A 17919-nucleotide genomic window follows, 5' to 3' on the forward strand; every position below is an offset into this window, starting at 1 on the left:
AGGTAAACTGACCCCACGCTTGTAAGTCTGCTCTGCCGCAGACCAGAGCATTAAAATGACTCGTAATTAAGTACTGAGCTTTTTGAGGAAACATTGGCAAATAGCAGCAAATTAAGCAAATACTCCTTGTAAAGGAAATAGTTTGTATTACTGGTAGCTTGTCTGCAGAAGCGTCTGAATGCCTAGGCGGTAAGGCGGGTTCTGTCCGGAGGCGCTGGGGCTCCTGGCGCCGAGTCCCTGCGGCGGGCGGCAGCAGCGTTGCGCCGCTTCGCTCTCCTCCTCGCTCTGGAGAGTTTTCTTACTGACGTAGGTGCTGTCAGGCCCACTTTGGGACCAGGGGGAACCTGTCTTTTGCTTAYGCTCCAGCATCAGCACCAGGTGCCGCTTTCTTTGCTTCCAAAGGGGTATTTCACATCAGCTGGCTTTTCAAAACTTGAGACAATTTCGGTGGGATTAAACCGCTTCGTGCACTGACCAGCAGCCAAGGGCTTGCTGTATTTCTTCTATTTGCCTTTTGTGGGTTGGTTTTCACGTTTCCTGTGGTTGGTTTTTGGCTACTGGGAAGGTCTCCTCAGAGGTGAGAAGGTGCCAGGTTTGAAGGGCATATCGGAGACAGGGAGGGACCCGGGGCCCAACCCTGCGGTGAGCGGGCTCCTCGCTGCTGCTGCTGGAGTCATCCAGCTGCTGTGGGCAGCGGCTTCTGATTGAGCGGGATCTCCTGCAGCATCCGTGGCTGCGGTCCTCTGGCGATGATGGAGCCGCTGTTGTTACTGCATTTGTTTTCCTAAGTTAACAGCATCTGTTAATATTAAAAAAAAAAACACACTATATATATATATATGTATATGTATATGTGTGTGTGTATATATATATATTTTTTTTTAAACAAAGAGGTGCTGCTGTTGTGGGCGAAGGCTGGGGACCTTTGGAGCCTGTTGCGTGCTTCCTGTTAGCGTGAGCTTTCTGGCTCCTAGGACTCATGTTCAAAAAGATACAAAATGGTGTTGTCGTTTAAGGGAGACCTCTTTAGAGACATAACAAGTGCTCACTCAGAGCTTTAATACCAAACTGATGTTTTTGTAGCATATTCTGTGTCTAAAGTACTGTTATTAGGCCTAGTAGGATAGTGCTTAGGATTGAGTTAGGTTTTTCTTTTCAAGTTMATGTTATTTTAATAGTATTTAAAAACCTAAACCAATAAAACATGTCCAAATTCTTTCCTGAACAGCAGTGATAGAAATTCAATTTAATTGGTATATATTGAGTGAAAATAAAATGGGGCCTTTGTGAGCTAAATATTTATGCATAGCTGAAGTGGACTTTTTTTTTTTTTTTTTTTTTTTCCCCAGGACTGTTTCCTTAAGGAATTTGAATTGCTTGTTTTCATGACTCTAAGCCTGTTTAATCAGAGATGGAGCAGATGGACTGCAAACCCTACCAGCCACTGTCTAAAGTTAAACATGAAGTGGATCTAACTTACACAAGTTCTTCAGAGGAAAGCGAAGATGGGAGAAAGCAACGGCAGTCTTACGACTCAAGAGAAACTCTGAATGAGTATAGTCAAGAGCTGAGACTTAATTATAACAGTCATAGCAGAAAAAGGAAACCCATTGACCAATCTACTCAAGGTAAACTCTTGATTTTATTCACTAATTATGATTTATTGCTTTCTGGTTACTTACTAAAAAGGCAAACGTTCTGCTTTCAAGGGTTTGTTGCAACAACCTACTTCTACTCGCTTTTACCAACTGTAATATTGGAAAAGTAGGGGGATGTTTTGTTTTGTTTTTTCAGATGAAAGATTACTTTTCTAGCAAGATGTAGTAACCACTGTTTTGGAGACCATTGCACGACAGCTATGGATAAATACCTCTTTAGTAGTGGCTAGTCTCTTCACTAACCTTGACTGGTTAATTATTTTATTACTTTTATATATGTTATGTGGATTTAGGTACAAAATCAGCTTGAGGTGGTAGAATATATTTGCATGTGCCTATAGAGCTTATGAATGAAATAAAATGCAATAGTCCTCTTAACAAAAGATCTATCTAATCCTGCAAATAGCCAACTCATTTGAAAACTGAAGGATAAATAATGTCTTATAAGAAAAAAAGTRAACAGTTAAGTTCTCTTTCAGGCTTCTGCATGATACAGTCCAAAGTCTAGGACAAATATTTGAGAGCTTATGGTATTTGAGCCRGGGTTAGGAAAAGCTACTGTTTGGAGAGAGAGAAAGGCTAAAAACTAGAAGGGGCTTAAAGAAATGAGGAAGGAAATGAGCAGGATTTACCACAGCATTCCCTGATAGACTACTGCTTAAGGGGACTCACTCGCTGGGTTTAACCCACTTGTCTATACAAAAGATGTTAATGTACTGCCTTTAGCTCTGTCACAATTTGTGACAGTATGATGGAGTAAGTAGAACGTTTTTAGGAATCACAGTGCCTGTCAGCACAAGAAAGTCCTGTCCCCTTAACAAAGGTAAAAATACCAAGACACCGTGGGCAGTGGCTCACTGCTCTTCAAAGAAGTGGTTAAATGGGTCCATTACAGTGTGGCCAATATTTCTGAGTTTAAAAGGTTGGTACTTGTCTGGGGCGGGGTGGGGGTGGGGAACCCAACCAATTAGCCAACCAAAAAACCCTTCTATCACCGCCACCTGACCCTATTTTGCATACTAAAACAAATTTCCTTTTGGACAAGAAGATGAAAACTGTCATCTTGAGGGTGGAAAATCGCCTCCTCTGTGGTATGTAAATTAATGCAGGAATTAGAATAGCAGTGCTATTTAGCTAAAGAGCTGTTTGGATCACTGTAGGTTTTGTTGTTATTGCAGAAATTTTGAATCAATTACCTTTGTAGTACTGGTGTTGTCTGAAAGTAGCTATAATTCATTGGAGAAATTATCACTACCAGATATACCAGAGACTTCCCCCAATACAGATGTTCCCTCAGTACAATTACAGAACTGCAATATTAAAAAAAAGTCATAAATACAAATTTCTGCAAATTATTCTGTACGAAGACATGTGACTTGATCTTGCATAAGTTATGAGGGTTTGGTTAACTAAGACGATCTACACTGCAGTGGCTGGAGATCACGTCGATGTACTTGTAGATCTACTTAAACTATCTGCCTCATTACTGATAGCTATGGCTATGAAAGCATAACCTCACCATTGACTAAGCCCACGAAGAGCTCCTGGTTTGCAAAGCTGAACTACAATCAGTACCCAAGCTAGCTTTAGCCCAGCTAGCTTGGATACATCTATAATGGCTGCAATCAGTATACAGTAGGCATAAAAAAGCAGCCTGTACATCATATGTTGAATCTGTTCTTCCAGAACAGTACCCTTTGAAAACAATCTTACTAATAACTTTGGAGAAGTAGTCAAATTAGTGTGCATTTCTGCAAAAAGTTGTTGGACACTAATTTTTCCTATTCATTCAGGGCTGACCTGTTAGGAATCAAATTTATGCTTGCACAGACCAATAAGTATTTTGTACTCATGTTGTAAGTTTGTTTTATTGGAAATATACGTATCAATTTTTTTCCAGCAAAATTAATATCTGGAACATACCCTATGAATTTGCAGTTCTTTTATGAGCATTTACATTTTTCTTCTTGAAAGTAATGTATTTTTGTACTCCTTTAAACTACAGTATGAGGCTCGATGTTCGTGTTTGTAGAAAAGCACTTATTGCTGTGTTAAAGTCTGTCTGTATGCAGGGCAGCACTTGAATACTTGCTTACCTTTACAGATTTTATTGCTTAATATACACTGCTTGTTTTGTTTTACTATTGAGTATAAATACATTTAAAACATACTTGTATTTTGGATTGTGAGGATGAARTTGAACCTCACTTCTCATACTAAAAATCATAGTTTTCTCTTGTGACAAATTCAGGTTGGTATAATTGAGTTAGTAATTGCACTGCTAAACGTATCTATTTGATTTCCCAGGAATTCATCCCAGCATCTTTTTAGTAGTTTAAATCATATAGATTTGCTCTGCCACAAATTTAATCCAAATGTTTGGCCTAGCAGGTATCATAGAGATTTGAAATATAAAAATGGTTGAGCTGAAAATTCAAACAGCAAAACAGGTTTTAAAGCTGAGTGTAAAATTTAATCTATCAACTTCTTTGCTTTGATTACAGTTCTGCTGTGTTGTTTCTGAAAGGATAGCCAGCATTAGTGATACAGGTCCTAGGAATTGTAGAGTTCTTGGTGATTCTTGATATTGCTCAAAGAATACCAAAAACAATAGGTTCAATTTTGGATTGTGAATCTGGCATGAATCCAYGGAATTGGATATAGCATTTGTGTTTTAAATACACGTTTTAATACTTTTCTAAAATTCCTCATCAACATTGCTTCAGGAAAACTTTTCTCATGTTTGGCACGTTTTTCCARTTTAAACAAAACAAAACCCTCTGCAGCATCCCTTTTCAGTGGGGATTTTTCTGCAAGGAGAATGCTATTCCAGGTGATTGCATGTGTAAGAAATTTCTGAATATTAAATATGGAGCTGTCTTCTCTTTCTGTATGYAAATGCTAAGGCACAAAGGTAAAGGGACATCCACAGTGGCACCCCGAGTAGTAACACAGTGTCGCTGTCCAGCCAGCCACTAGTTAGGAGTGAAATAATACTCAATCTGTAAAATATGCTGAATTAATTGCAAAGTTAGGGTAAAATTCAACATTCAGTTTGACCTTCATGCATGAAAGGTGTGAGAAGGATGAGCAAACAGGCATCACACCAGTCATGAATAAAGTGGTAATGATGAAAGATGAGAGAGAAATCATATGAGTTTTGTGAAGAGTGAGAGCAAAATCATTTCACAATAAAAAGTAAAGAGAAGCTTATACCTGGAACAAGGGGTAATGTTATATGTTTGCACTGATCTAGTTTTGTAAAAGGAATCATCAGTTCAAATGTTTATGGAGACTGATGTGCATAAGGAGACGATATTCTGCTATTAAACATGGTAATTWATATAAACTAAAWCGGTCAGTCTCACCTGTCCTTTAAATAGCTTCAGAGTAAAATGTGTGTTGCTCAAAAAACTGATACCAAATCACTTTGCCCTTATGAAGTTTTTTGTTATTAGCAGTTCCTATTTAATTTTGTCCAACAATATTGAGGATTAATTTCCATGAAAGACCTTCACTGAAATCTGAGATTATGTAAATTCATTATGTATGTGTATTTATGTGTTTGCATATATAGACAATCTGTATAAACAAGWTCTCTAAATTTATATGGCACAAACTCAAAGTAAATATTGTCAGTGTTCACTAGCATATCCTGCAGTATTTAATGCTGCTGTTATTTTTTGAAAAATACCTTCTGTATCAAAGTTTTGTTTCAAAAGCCGTATGATCTTGCAAATTGTAAACTTCTTGAGTTTATAGGTTGAAAACAATACACAGAATACAGAATGAAGAAAACTTCTTCAATATTTTTGTATTCCTTGCAGTTCATGAGATTGTATCTCAAACCTTCTTCCAGGAGATYTGGTTTCTGTGTCATTTTTCAGAAGTCTTGTAGGAATATGAAAGAAAAAAATCAGCAATAAATACAGAATTAATCTATTGAGTCTAATATTTGAGCTATGATTTCTAGATGTTGTTCCTGAGATCTAGTGCTGATTTTCCTCATGGAGTTTCCAGTGTGAGATAAATGATATCTTTGGAGTTACTTACCTCAGGAACTTGCCCTTATTTGACAGATCTAGGTTTAACACGTAAGGCAGACAGAATTCCAGGCTGAGCTCTTTCACTGACCTAACAAGTCAGTGCGAGCAGACATCAAAATCTCATGGCAAAGTGTTATTCATTACTGAAGATGAAATACTAATYACATAATATATAAATCTTGAAAGGGCGAGTTTGTTCATCACTGGAATGTCCAAAGTGCTGTCTGTCGGAGGGCGCGTAACCTGCAGTGCAGCGGCCTCGCAAGGACAGCTTGCAAAGTGAATTCCTGGCAGACCCCCAACTATGTGGTTCCTGGCAGATCCAGCCTAACGGGGTTCACRTGGCTAACATATAGTAAATCAGTTCTCGAAGAATTGTTAAACAGAGTGTTCTGTAGGATTGACAGAACTCATCCGATACTTTGTTTTTCTAGGAAAATCATTGATGGATCAGGCTGGGAGAAAAATTTCTCAGAAGGGATGCTGTACATAAATTGCACTTCTAGTTTCTTCATGGCATGCTTACAGCATTAGCGCTTSTGTCTGCTTCTGCAGTTTCCTCTGCTTCCACCAAAAAGAAGCATGAAGGGAATTGAATTCTACCAACAGTGGCAATACAAAAAGAAGCTTTATTCCTTCTAGGCTAATTCTAGAAAAGGCTAGTTTAGAGGAGTGAATTCCTGATCAGATAAGCATCTGGGATTGAGTCACCGTTGTCATAAAGTTTATTGATCGTTAGCAGTATGAGCATACGGCAGTAAATTTCTGGTTAGACAAACATGTATTTCCTGGCAAGCTAAATGTATTGAACTGCATTATGGGCAAGGCAAACTGGARTTATTCCTAGCAGGAAGATCCAGTAGCAAATACCTTCTAGTAAATGTGTGTAAAAAAGCCTAGTGTCACTAGTAGTTGTAGGAAACTGTTTAGAATACTTCACGTAAAATGGATGTTCTCTGCTTTTGGTCTGAGAAGTGAGGAGACATCTAATTTGTAGGACAACAGCTGAAGATTGGTGTCACCACAGGCCTGATGTAGAGAAGGGATCAGAATTGKCTCCGGGCGCCCCAGGCAAACAGGAGCGGCTAAACGCGCAGGATCTGCGCGGGCTCCGGGAGGAGGCCCCGGCTGCTGCGGCCCCGCAGCTGGAGACCTGTTCGCTTTCGTCCTGGACTCCTAGCTCACCGCTTTTGCCGTCAGGTTCTCGTTGCTGCGCCTCTGCTACTTCTAGCTCTGGTTCTGGCATAGGGCAATAGAAACATTCTCATGCTGGAAAACTTAGTTTTTCTTTTCTAGGGGAAAAAAAATGTGTAGAGCACAGGAACTGGCAGTCTGTTTTGTTATGCTGTTAACTTCRGCAAATTTAAGCTCCCCAGGAAGGGAGATTGAAACACGAGCAACTCTAACTTCATGTGACCAGTCAAAAACAGTTTTATTTAACATCAGAGACATAAATACAAGGYGTACTGACAAATACTAGTAGGAAAWTGTCCTGTCAGGAAAATGTCATGGTGTTTTTTTGTCTTCTGTGCAGCAGCAAAAGCATTTTACTTGGAATGGCTGTGGCCTTCTCTGGTTTGTGCACGATGTTGCTCCACCGCGGCCTGTGGATCTGCTTTGTGCAGGACCATGGAGAGCAGAACTTGGGCTGYGTGTAGCAAGTGCTCCTTGTTTCAGTTGCTGTATTTTTAAGTGACATATRAAAGTAAAAAAGACAGTTTTTATCAGCTGTTTCTATTTTATATAAAGCRCTAGAATAATATTCCAGTATACTCCAAGTTCACGATCTCATCAGCTCTCCTGGAGAAAATTGATGCCAACAGAAAGCCTGTGATTTTTCATCAYTTTAATAGAGATTTGGAAGACTTTATTACTTAACTTTGACGGTTGTATTTACAGCTTGTGTATATTGGCATAAYTTTATTGAAACCTGGAAAGCTGAGTCTGTCTTCATTGAATTTAGACCTGCGCTCTTAAACATCCTTAAAGAGCAGTTAATACAGAGAAAATGTTTTACTAGGGTGCATCCCCAAACACTCACTAGGACATTAAAAAGGTGGTGTTCACGTATCAGTGCTATGCTCTTGATTAATGAGACGAGGGTAGAGTAATTCAATATAGTTCTTAGCTGCTACTTGTGTATTTTGGAGCCCTGGCCAGTATTATTCCTGAGATAAAGACTTCCTCAGAATATTGTAGTAGTTTTATATTGACATGTAAATGGGACATGGTAAAATGCATTTTCTGTGTTTGYTGTGGGAGGGGATGAATTAGTTTTGAAAAGGGCAAAGAAAAATGTGAAACAAAAATTAAAAGTCACCCCTAAAAGATCCACTGYCTTGAAAATTTTTAGAAATATGGTGGGTTTAAACTCTTGTAATGGGCAGTTGTATACTTTTCTCAATCTCATAGTTTTCTTTATGATGGTAATTGTGGGTTTAATAAAGGGTGAGGATTGTTTTTTAACCTTCAAGCTGTGTAGTTGGTTTAGGATGAAATGTTGAGGTGCTGTGGAAGGTGATGGTACTCTGCGTCAGGGGATGAACTGTTCCCAAGTTCCAGAGGAAAAAGGTGGAAAAAGGTTGGTTACAGGAGAAACCGATCATTTTTGTAAGCACTTACCTTGAAACTYCATGGCTTTAAGGAAGAAAATAAAGATAGAAAAGATTTCTGGTAATATGTTTTTATTAGCTAAAGCTTTTTTYCAAAAATGCTGAGGGACTTTGTTACAAGAATCTGTTCTCCCTTGTTTGTATACTCCAAACATTTAACCTTTAGACTGCAGTTTTCCTTGCTATTTGTCTTCAAAATTATTTTTGCTAATTTTAGAAAATCCTCTGAGAACCTAGTTTAAGTAAGTTTTGTACCTACATACTTTGGAGCAGGAACTTGAAACACAGCAGAGAAGAGATGTCAGTGTTGTGGATATTTAATCTATACCTTTTACTGTCCTCATGACAGGGRCTCATCTTTCAGTAAAAGGTGATTTAAAGGCCCTACAGATTTCTGTGTATGCTAATGGAGGAAGCGATAGCTAATAAACACAGTCCCAGGCTGCTGTATGTTGCACCATCTGGTCTTAGCATTTGAGYTTCGTATGGTCCAAGAAAATTGCACACGGGGCAGAGGAGGAGAACTCACGCTTTTAAAGCTTTAGTGCATTGCCACCTCCTATTCCCTTGCAGAGCTRTGGTCTGTTGTGCTGTGTTGGCTGGCTGTGCACTAATTACAATGATGTTACTGTCTCGGAGAGAAAACCAGTGTGATGGGGAGTTCCCTGTGGCATCCTGGACTGAAACCTTCTCCTCGAAGTGGGGAGTATCTGTGAACTCCGAGGAGAGGAAGAGATGCACGAAAGATTCAGGCTTCCTATAAATGTTCTTGCTTGATTTGCCAGTGATTGGAAATTTCTCTCCTTGGAAGAGCTGGGGTGAGGAAACTRTCTTCTGTGGCTTCGTTTTACAATCTCTTGATAGGAATAACTTTCTTCTCCACTCTTGTCAAATCAATATATATATGCAAACAGTGTGTACAAAGTCTCTTTTCCCACTAGACTGAAGCRTGCTCTCCCTTACTAGATGACAAATGTGTTATAAAACCTTGCAACCTGCTGTCCCCATCCCAAAATGCTGTTTCCAACCTTATAATGTCATYTCAGTGAAAAATGCCATGTATTTATCAAAAATAGTTTCATTCTTGTAAGTGATTCCTTTGATTAAAAAAATGAATATATGAGAGGGGGAAAGAGTGATGGGGAAAATTATATATATATAAAAAAAGAAAATTTAGAGAAGGATCACAGTGGATTTCTAATCCCCTGTTAACAAATCTCATCTACGAGGGAAAAAAAAAAAACTCTCAAATGTTTTTTTTAAAAAAACTTAACAATCCATTTTGCAGTGTACATATATAAAAGATGATCCAAACTTCCATTTTCTCAGAATCACCAATTTTCTGTTGTGTAAAATGCCAAAAGTCATAGAAATAAARATCAGGAGAGAGGAACCCAATCATATTCAGAAATGCCAAGGTATAGCAATCCGTACAGCAGCCACCCAATGCTAATGCTTCTCTCCAGTGGTGTCTTAAGCTTTTGGGTTGCCCTAGTGTAGTGTGCATTCTTCCCTGGGATTGTATTTGTCAGYGTGTGCAAATGATAGCAGAATCTATGAAATGCTTCTGCTAAATTAATAGAGCATCTTCCCATACGACTTTGAAGTGTCCAAGATGATCTTCCATGAGTTAAAGCAGAGACGTCAACGAACGTGAAGGCAGAATAACTGAGGAAGTATTGTGAACCATGGGGACAAGTAAATCACTCYGCATCTGCCTTACAAGCCACACTCTTGTTGTGGCTTTTATGTCATGCTTTTTGAAGCAAGAGCTGTCTTATTTTCTGGAACGAGAAATAAAATCTGGTTTGCTTGTCTTCCTTCATAGAGCAGATGCTGAAACAAAATACCATTCTCCCTGTGTTTCTCAATTATGTATCTGTCAAAGTTTTGTGCCTCCTGAAGCAAAGAACTGCCAAGACATAACTCTTGGAGAGCAGATCACATTGCTGGTAACGCAGTGAAGCAGCAGGGTGGATCTATCTTAAGTCATTTATGGACTTGAATTAGTATATCCTTTGAGAATTAGACTCAAATACTTCTGAACTTTGTTTTACAGGTGTTTATGTGAAGTAAACTGAATGTATGATTTAAAATCTAAGGTCCTCTTTTCAAAGTTTGTTTCATTGGAAGCTGCTCAAAAATCTGATTCCCACTGACAGTCACTCATTTAGGAAGGCTTTGCAAGTAGATGCAGTATCCTTAGCTCACGTGGGAAAAGCAGCAGGAAAGGAATAAGGTAACGTTCAACACCAGCAGATTGTGTGTGTGGTTCTTTTTTGGTTTGTTTGTTTTTTTTTCTCCGAGCCTCAGTTATGCAGTAAAGGAACGAGTAGTGAGTAAGGTTGGTATGGTCAGTTCCTGCTGTAACCTCAGCCGTTGGTCGGAGTCTAGAAAAGTTGCCTCTCAAAATATAACCAGTTTGTGTGAAAATCACCAGGCGCTTATGAAGTTGGCAAATTCAAATCATAATCTTAGCATGGTGACGAATGAAACGCAAGTCAAGCTATGTAAACTTTTGGARATATTAACTATACTTTATTCAATATTAATGGACTGGAATTAATAACTGCTACCGAAGTTTTGAGTCTTCTTGGAAAGACACTGGCAGCGGACTGTCTGCAGTACTGCGCGAAGAAGCGGAGCATCGGAAGTGCCAGCCTGGCAGAGCTTTTCTTCTAACCGATACCTGAAAACGGCGGGGCTGACGGGCTAGGTTCAGTGGTGCCTTGATTGCCTGACGCAAGGGGCCAAGCTTCAGAGGTGGCCTCTGGACTGTCCTGCTCCCCAGCAGGGACAGTCACTCGGGCTCTGTCCTTAGAGGCAGAATGGGCATCTGCAGAGGGGGGAGTGGGACCTCRGCACCAAAAATAGAAATGGAATTATAAAGAATGATGGATTAACTWTAAAATCCTAGAGGTTCTTAAGAGCTACTAAAACGTAGAGGCGCTACTCTTCTGTAGATGGCATTTTTGAACAGCAGAAGTACACAAGTGTAAAAACCGTGCCGCTGCCCCTTGAACAAAAGCAGCGGAGGGAGGTGGYCTGTAGAAGGAATGAATCAGCCCTTGTGCTTACAAAAATAGGTAGCATTTGCTGTTTGTTAGGATGTTACCGCAAGGTAAAAAAAACTGTGTAACTGTCTCAAGTATTGGGAAATACCCATTGCAGATACAGGAGCTGTTCTGCAAAACTTTGTTTAATAGAGTTAATAGTAGCTAAACTTACTGAGACTACTCTGTACTTGGATCTAATTTTTAAATTTATTTGAATTTCTGTTTTCTCAATGAACGGAGAGGTTTTCATTCATCCAATTTGTTAAATGCTTTCTCACCAATTAGTACTTGATAATCATAATAATACGTAATAATCATGGTCCATCATAATCTAAAACAATATATCCTAGGAGTAGATTTTCGTTATGTATAAATTTTTTTTTTAAATGTACTTGAAGGTTACTGGTATGTTAATTTTCTAATGTGTTCAATTTATTGGTAGCTAGTTTTTCTCATTCTAGAAGAGGGAAGTTTGTTTCTGCTTTCAGTGATTAATTATAAGATTTTATACTTAGGCATTTGGCAGAGGGACTTGCATGCTTTGCTTCAACACTGTTCAAGACGTGAGTAAATAATAAAAGTAAGCATTCGTGGTAAGTGAGAATATAGTTAATATAATACTACAGAAAAGATGTAGTTTTCTTCTTCAGATGCCTTTTTGTGGCCTGTGAAACAGGCATACAATTTTCTTAGTAATGAAAATTTGAAATCCTGAGTGGACTTTGAAATATTTTTTTTTAATGTCAAACCTTTTCGTCCCTTTCAAACACTTGCGTGAAATTAATAGTTTGCCAACTTGACTTCTTTATTTCACCGTCTGTTGGCATGGAGAAAATGTTCTGTAATTTCTTAYGCTATTATATTGAAGACATTGTAATTTTGTAACTTTTAATGAAAATCAAATCAGGGCACTGATTATGTGGTTTTCTGTCGTGTCCTTTTGATACATACCCTTAATCCTTCGTAATGAAATTAAAGAGAATGTTAATTATTTTTAGTTGAATAAACGGATCATGTAGTGTTCTATATAAATACAGCTATTTAGTTCAGTTGGCAGGAATTGATTTTAAAATTTCTCTACAATGTTTTCCCACTGTTACTTTTGTGGGAATTTCCAAATTTGTTACCGCAAATGTGTGTATAAATACAGAGRGATGTGTGTGTGTGTAGTATTGACACAGTACAGTACAAGTTTTACTTGCATTAGTTTAAGGTGCAGTTCTATACCCTATCTACTCCAGAAGAATATCCAGACTTTTTTTCAGAGATTTCTTTGTACGTGTTGGAGATGCTGTATTTTTAAGGAAATGCAAAAGTTGGAAGAGTGTGTGTATGTGCATGCAAACATTGGAATGATGTTGGTATTCCCTGAGTCTACAGTTGGAGTCTATTGCTGCATATTTGAACAGACACAGATAAACATTAGAAATATCTAATAGTTCTTCCCAAATGCATTCCACTGTGCTGCTTGGAAAATGCATCAGTAATTTCCTATCACTGTACTTTTCTCACCATGTGCTTGGGGTTGAATTACAAAATTTACTTCTCTGTGGCTCTATGGAAGGAAATCTCAATWAAAAAAATCACAAAGAGAAAGGCATGGTGTGAAAAAAATCTTGAATTTCAGTAGAAAGGGTAAAAAAAAAAATAAAGGAAATTATCTGTTATAAATATAATAATGAACATAACGCAGCTGTCTGCATTGGCAGCGCTCCTCCACCCACCGTCACTCAAAGCGCATCTTTGTTCCTTTAAGTATATGCCTTCCTATGGATCCACCTTCGGAGTCAGTGCTGTGCTCACTAGTATGTAGCAGGTTCTATTTAGAAGAGTAAAATGAGCAAGAGGGTGGTAAACCTCCTGGGTTGTCTGGGTGTGCAGCCTTAGCGAGCGCTGCACGGGGGTTCAGCGTCGCAGCCCCGGTCACCCTGCGCGCGTGGCGAAGCGTCCTTGTCGCCTCTGCCCTGAGCACCGGCCTTACGCCACGGCCGGAGGTAAAACTAACTCCAAGCAAACGGGCTTGGGCGTTTTACTCGGTCCTCTATTACGCCAAGGAGGTGGCTGAATTTCTGCCTTACGGTTTTCTTCATCGCTTTCTCAGCATTTAAACTATGGGGATTTTAACTGAGTGTTTTTTAGGTTCTTCTGTTGAGCTCTTTCTTTTTTTTTCTTTTTTTTTTTTTTTTTTTTTTTTTCTCATGTCCCAAGGGTTCATTTTACCATATAATGCCAATAACATGTCAATTTTTACAGATTTTTAGTCTTTAAAGAAACTATTAGATGTGCATTTGTGTTATGCTTTGCTCCTTGGGTTGAGACTTACTTTGTGTATTCTGCTTTATGGCTAATCATATGAAAAACATGAATCTCATTTTTTGTCTCTTATGCTAAATCTGTGCACAATCAGCCCTTTGATTTCTGTAGTCACATTACTGTTAATCAGAAAATAATCATGTGTTTATGTAATTTGTAACTTTTTAGTTGTTAAAAAGGTGGCTTGTGTCAGTGCATACATAGAGTAGTCCTTTATCAGAAATATATAATTAATGCTTTCGGAAAGGGCTTATTCATAGAGTTTATGTGTCTGCGTTGCTTTGYACATAGATTCTCAAAGAATTAACTTTAGCTGTTGATTCTAGGGATACAGTTCTTCCCTAGTATCAGTGAGAATTGTACCTACAGATTTGACATTAGTATAAGCTGAAAAATAGTAGTAGTGATTACTAGATGTTCACAATGGATTGTCCACTCTTGATCTGCAGAGTTTAGGTGTTGAGGAAGAGTGATCCTGATAATTTGCTTTTACTCTGTGTATAGAAGCATCTACCTTCAGTCAAAAAAAAAAAAAAAAGTCCTAATGAATTATTTGTCCATTTTTATATTTTAGCTGCTGGATCAGATTTTTTAAGATCTCTGTGATCCACATGTTTAAAATATCTCTTGGCTCCTCCCTGCACTTTTTCCTTTTATTTTTTAATAGTACTATCCATTATTAAAATGTGGCCCGCTTCCCAGAGATGGCACAGATACAGAAAGTGAGTGATGGCTCCGGTCAGCTGGCCGGATTGCACGTGCCTTGCATGGGACTCCGGAGCTGTCGCGCAGGTGGGGATACATTGTGTATGCTATTTATAACGACAGCCTTCACCGTCGTATACATCTATTGATTGTTATTCACTTAAATACTGCTGGCTTACAATTTAGAGTCAGTGTAGATTCATTTAATGCTTTTTTGAAACCAGTAGATATAGGAAGTGTTTCCTTTCTCTTTCGTTATCCTGTTGGGCTCCACTCTGTTTCCTGAAGGCTCTGTTACCTCATGTAACATCTCGTTTCTGGTCATGAAAGGAAAGTTTCCTTCAAGATAATCCAATAATCATTTTTTAAACAATTGAGAACTTCTTACACACTTACACGCTTTTTTTTCCTAGACTTCTGCAATGTGATGACATCTATTAAAAAAAAAAAAAAAAAGCATCCATAAACACAGTTAAACTCTTCTGCTAAAGTTCCACTTTGGTGGTCATCGTTCTTTTGAGTCAAGTGCCAGGTAGTGAAATGAGCTAGTCAGAGGGTTGTACCACTAGCAAAGAAGTCAGCAGACAGCATGTACCTTTTCAAATTACTGCCTCTGAAAATTTTTATTACTCCAAATAAAGAAGGAGATCTGTGATAGGAGAAAATTTTGGAGTTACAGAGAAAAGGAAGATGTGTTGTTGGGTACCTTAATGTTATTTACTTCTTCTAGAATCAGTAGCAGCCCTATGTTTGCTGCTGTAGGGCTGAGCACGCCTTCAGGGCTATAAAAGTGTGTTTAGACAGTTCTCAGCCTTGTATTCAGTGACTAACATGGGGAATAGGGCTGCTTATTGCAGGCTGTTTCTCCAGTTCGTGAATTCCTGGCACTCGTGTATATGTCATGCAGCTGCACTGCTAGCCCTCAGTACAAAGTAAACCAGGCTGGCTTTGGCTGACTTCTCCATCACATTATTCCCACTCTCCAGTGAAGTATTTGGCCTGGTATTCACCCGAGCGTTCATCTGACAGATGATTATGATTATTCCTCAACAACTCCACACGAATAAACCGTGAAGCTTTGTGCTTTAATAATCCTCCGTCATCTGAGGTGTACATTTTGCATGAAATGACCGTGACTGGTGTTAGGAAATCCTTCCTTCTCTTCATTCAATACTTGAGGTTTTAGGAAAGGGAAAGAAGAGGCATCTGCTGCTCATTCGTTGGGTGCTGACTTAAATCCCATACCTGAACTTGAGGTAACAGCATAATGAAAATAAGCAAGGTTGTTTCCTGCAACTTTGTGCTCTATTTGAGAACATATACTTTGATCAGTTGAGTGTCCAGGCATTACATTTCAGTATTTTCAGGTTTTTCTCAGGAGTTACAGAGATTTTTTTAAAAAAAAAAATCATTCCTTAAATCAACTATTGTAATAGATTTCTCTGGACTGTCAACTGAGTGGAATAATGTTGCTAGCAAATACATGGATTTCAATTTAGTTTTATGATCTCCTTAGATGACTTATAGGCATAAAGTATTTGAAATGCCTAATAAGTCCTACTGATGAAGCAAAAAAGGAACATAAAGGCAGTTGTCTTTTTTTCTGTGCAARTATTATTATTAAGAAGAATAAAAACCCTAAATAAAATGTAGCTGCAATAGGAATAGAAGCAGTTAGAGAAGATCAATCATAGTATCTCAAATGGGTAGGGTTCAATACAAGATTTTCTATAACTGATGTATTTACTTGCTTGGTGTGTTTGGCAACGTTCTTGACAAAATTTTACATTATTTGTGTTGCTATTTCTTAAAAGTCATCCTCTAAACCTGCTTCACTAATCTGCCAGTTAGGAGTTCAGCAAACTAGTCTGAGCAGGCAGACAGCTGTATTAAAAGGGAAAACATTGACTTGTGAAATTTGCTGGCCAACGTCTCAGATTTTTCCGTAGCAGCTCACCCAAAGGTCGCCTCTCGTTCAGTGCTCCGGTTATTGTCACGGCGCCCATCCGTTCCTTCCCTGTTGTTCATGCATTGTCTGTCCTGAATAGGAATAAACCAGAGAGATGGGGGAAAGGGGATGGGGCGAGGGATGTACGCTGCTTTCTGAGTGTGGTCCTTGTTGAAAAGACCTTCTGGGAAAATACTTCTTACCAGCCTAGTGAAAAGGGTTCGCTGTACTGTATTCACTCTCTTGATTACAGCACTGTGATTCTCTGTTTGTCTTTCTCGGTATCGGGCCCTCCGCGTCCAAGCCTTTCCTCCTGCTTTCCTCCTCCTCAGGAAGCTCCAGCATTTGGAGATGCCTCCTCCTGGTTCAGCGCTCAGTCCGGCGGGTGCTGGCTGCTGGCGCTAAGCACCCTCTGAGGAGAGCAAAGTCGGTGCGAGTCTTGCTCTTAGAACAGTAAAGTGGTTTAAGTTCCTATAAACGTGTTTTTTCTGATTCAGAGCCACTTCTAGATTTGCTGCTTGCATCCTTTTGCCAGTCACCCTGACCAGCTGTGCTCTTTATTTCCGATTTGCGCTGCCACCACTGTGTCTAATATTGGGCACAGTGTGAGATGGTGCAGCTCAGGAGCTGGTGAAGCAGCTGGCAGAGAAATGAGATAATACTGAGTAGCAGATAATGTGAAGAAAGAATCCACAGGTGACTTGTATAGGGGAACTGTTTCGCATGAGGACTCTGAGCTCAGCATGCTTGCACAAAACAAATTTAACAGGAAAAAAACAATAGAAAAGGACTTTAAGATCTATTTAAGGCATAAAACTCTCTATTGGAAAAAAGGCTTTGGGCAAAAGGATCTGTAAACATTCTTTTTGTTGACCTGAAAATAACTAATTTCATAGCTAGATAGAAGTTTGTATTTCTTGCTGTAAAACAGTTACCATTGGTGGGGGGAGATTAGGAACTGCATTCTGTAGACTATTACTTTAGGTCACACTAGATTGCAGAACTTTTCTCTGGGAATATTTGCTACATCCATTAGGTTAACAATGTAAAATTTATATTTACCTGTTTTTTACTCTTTTACCCTGCTTTAATATAAATAGTAGCACGTATGCGTGAACTGCGTGTTTCAGTATATGAAATAGTTGTTGCTGCTGTCCCTCCAAAGCAGCAAAGCATGTTTTATGGAATAATACCCTAGGAATTAAGACAGGGATTGCTCCTGCTCGGCAGCAGTCGCCTGTGGCGGTGGCTCCTGCTCTCAGGTCCCCAGTCTAAAACAAACTTGTGCTTTCTCCTCTTGATTAGCAATGGCCTTAGTATTTGAGTTGATAACTGCACAGATTCTTTTAGCAGTATATATGAACATGTGAATGTGATTTAATACGCAGTTGCTCTCGTTTTTGCTCGATGCTGGTATTTCCCTGGAGCCTCCATTTTGAGTGTTTTCTCCCTTATGTGTCCCCTTTCTGATCATGGTTTAATTACATTTTAAATGCCTTCTGTGTTACTGTCTCCACCACCTCAATTAGTTCACCTCCAACTGTGTGAATTTTTTAATAAGGAGGCACAAAACATTTGTAG

The 17919-nt window shown here is 39.0% G+C and overlaps 1 protein-coding gene across 1 annotated transcript in view; it reads left to right on the plus strand.

Annotated features, from left to right (window-relative positions):
- The first annotated feature begins 1354 nt into the window (after positions 1–1354).
- The window catches only part of TENM1 (teneurin transmembrane protein 1), a 240114-nt gene continuing 223549 nt past the window's right edge, over positions 1355–17919 (plus strand). The window contains exon 1 of the mRNA XM_085319789.1: positions 1355–1628. Coding sequence (XP_085175915.1) covers positions 1412–1628 — 217 coding nt within the window. The 5' untranslated portion in view covers positions 1355–1411. The remainder of the gene's footprint in view (positions 1629–17919) is intronic.

This window comes from Rhea americana, unplaced genomic scaffold (assembly GCF_003343005.1).
Source record: "Rhea americana isolate MKP2758 unplaced genomic scaffold, rheAme1 scaffold_6, whole genome shotgun sequence".
NCBI lineage: Eukaryota > Metazoa > Chordata > Aves > Rheiformes > Rheidae > Rhea > Rhea americana.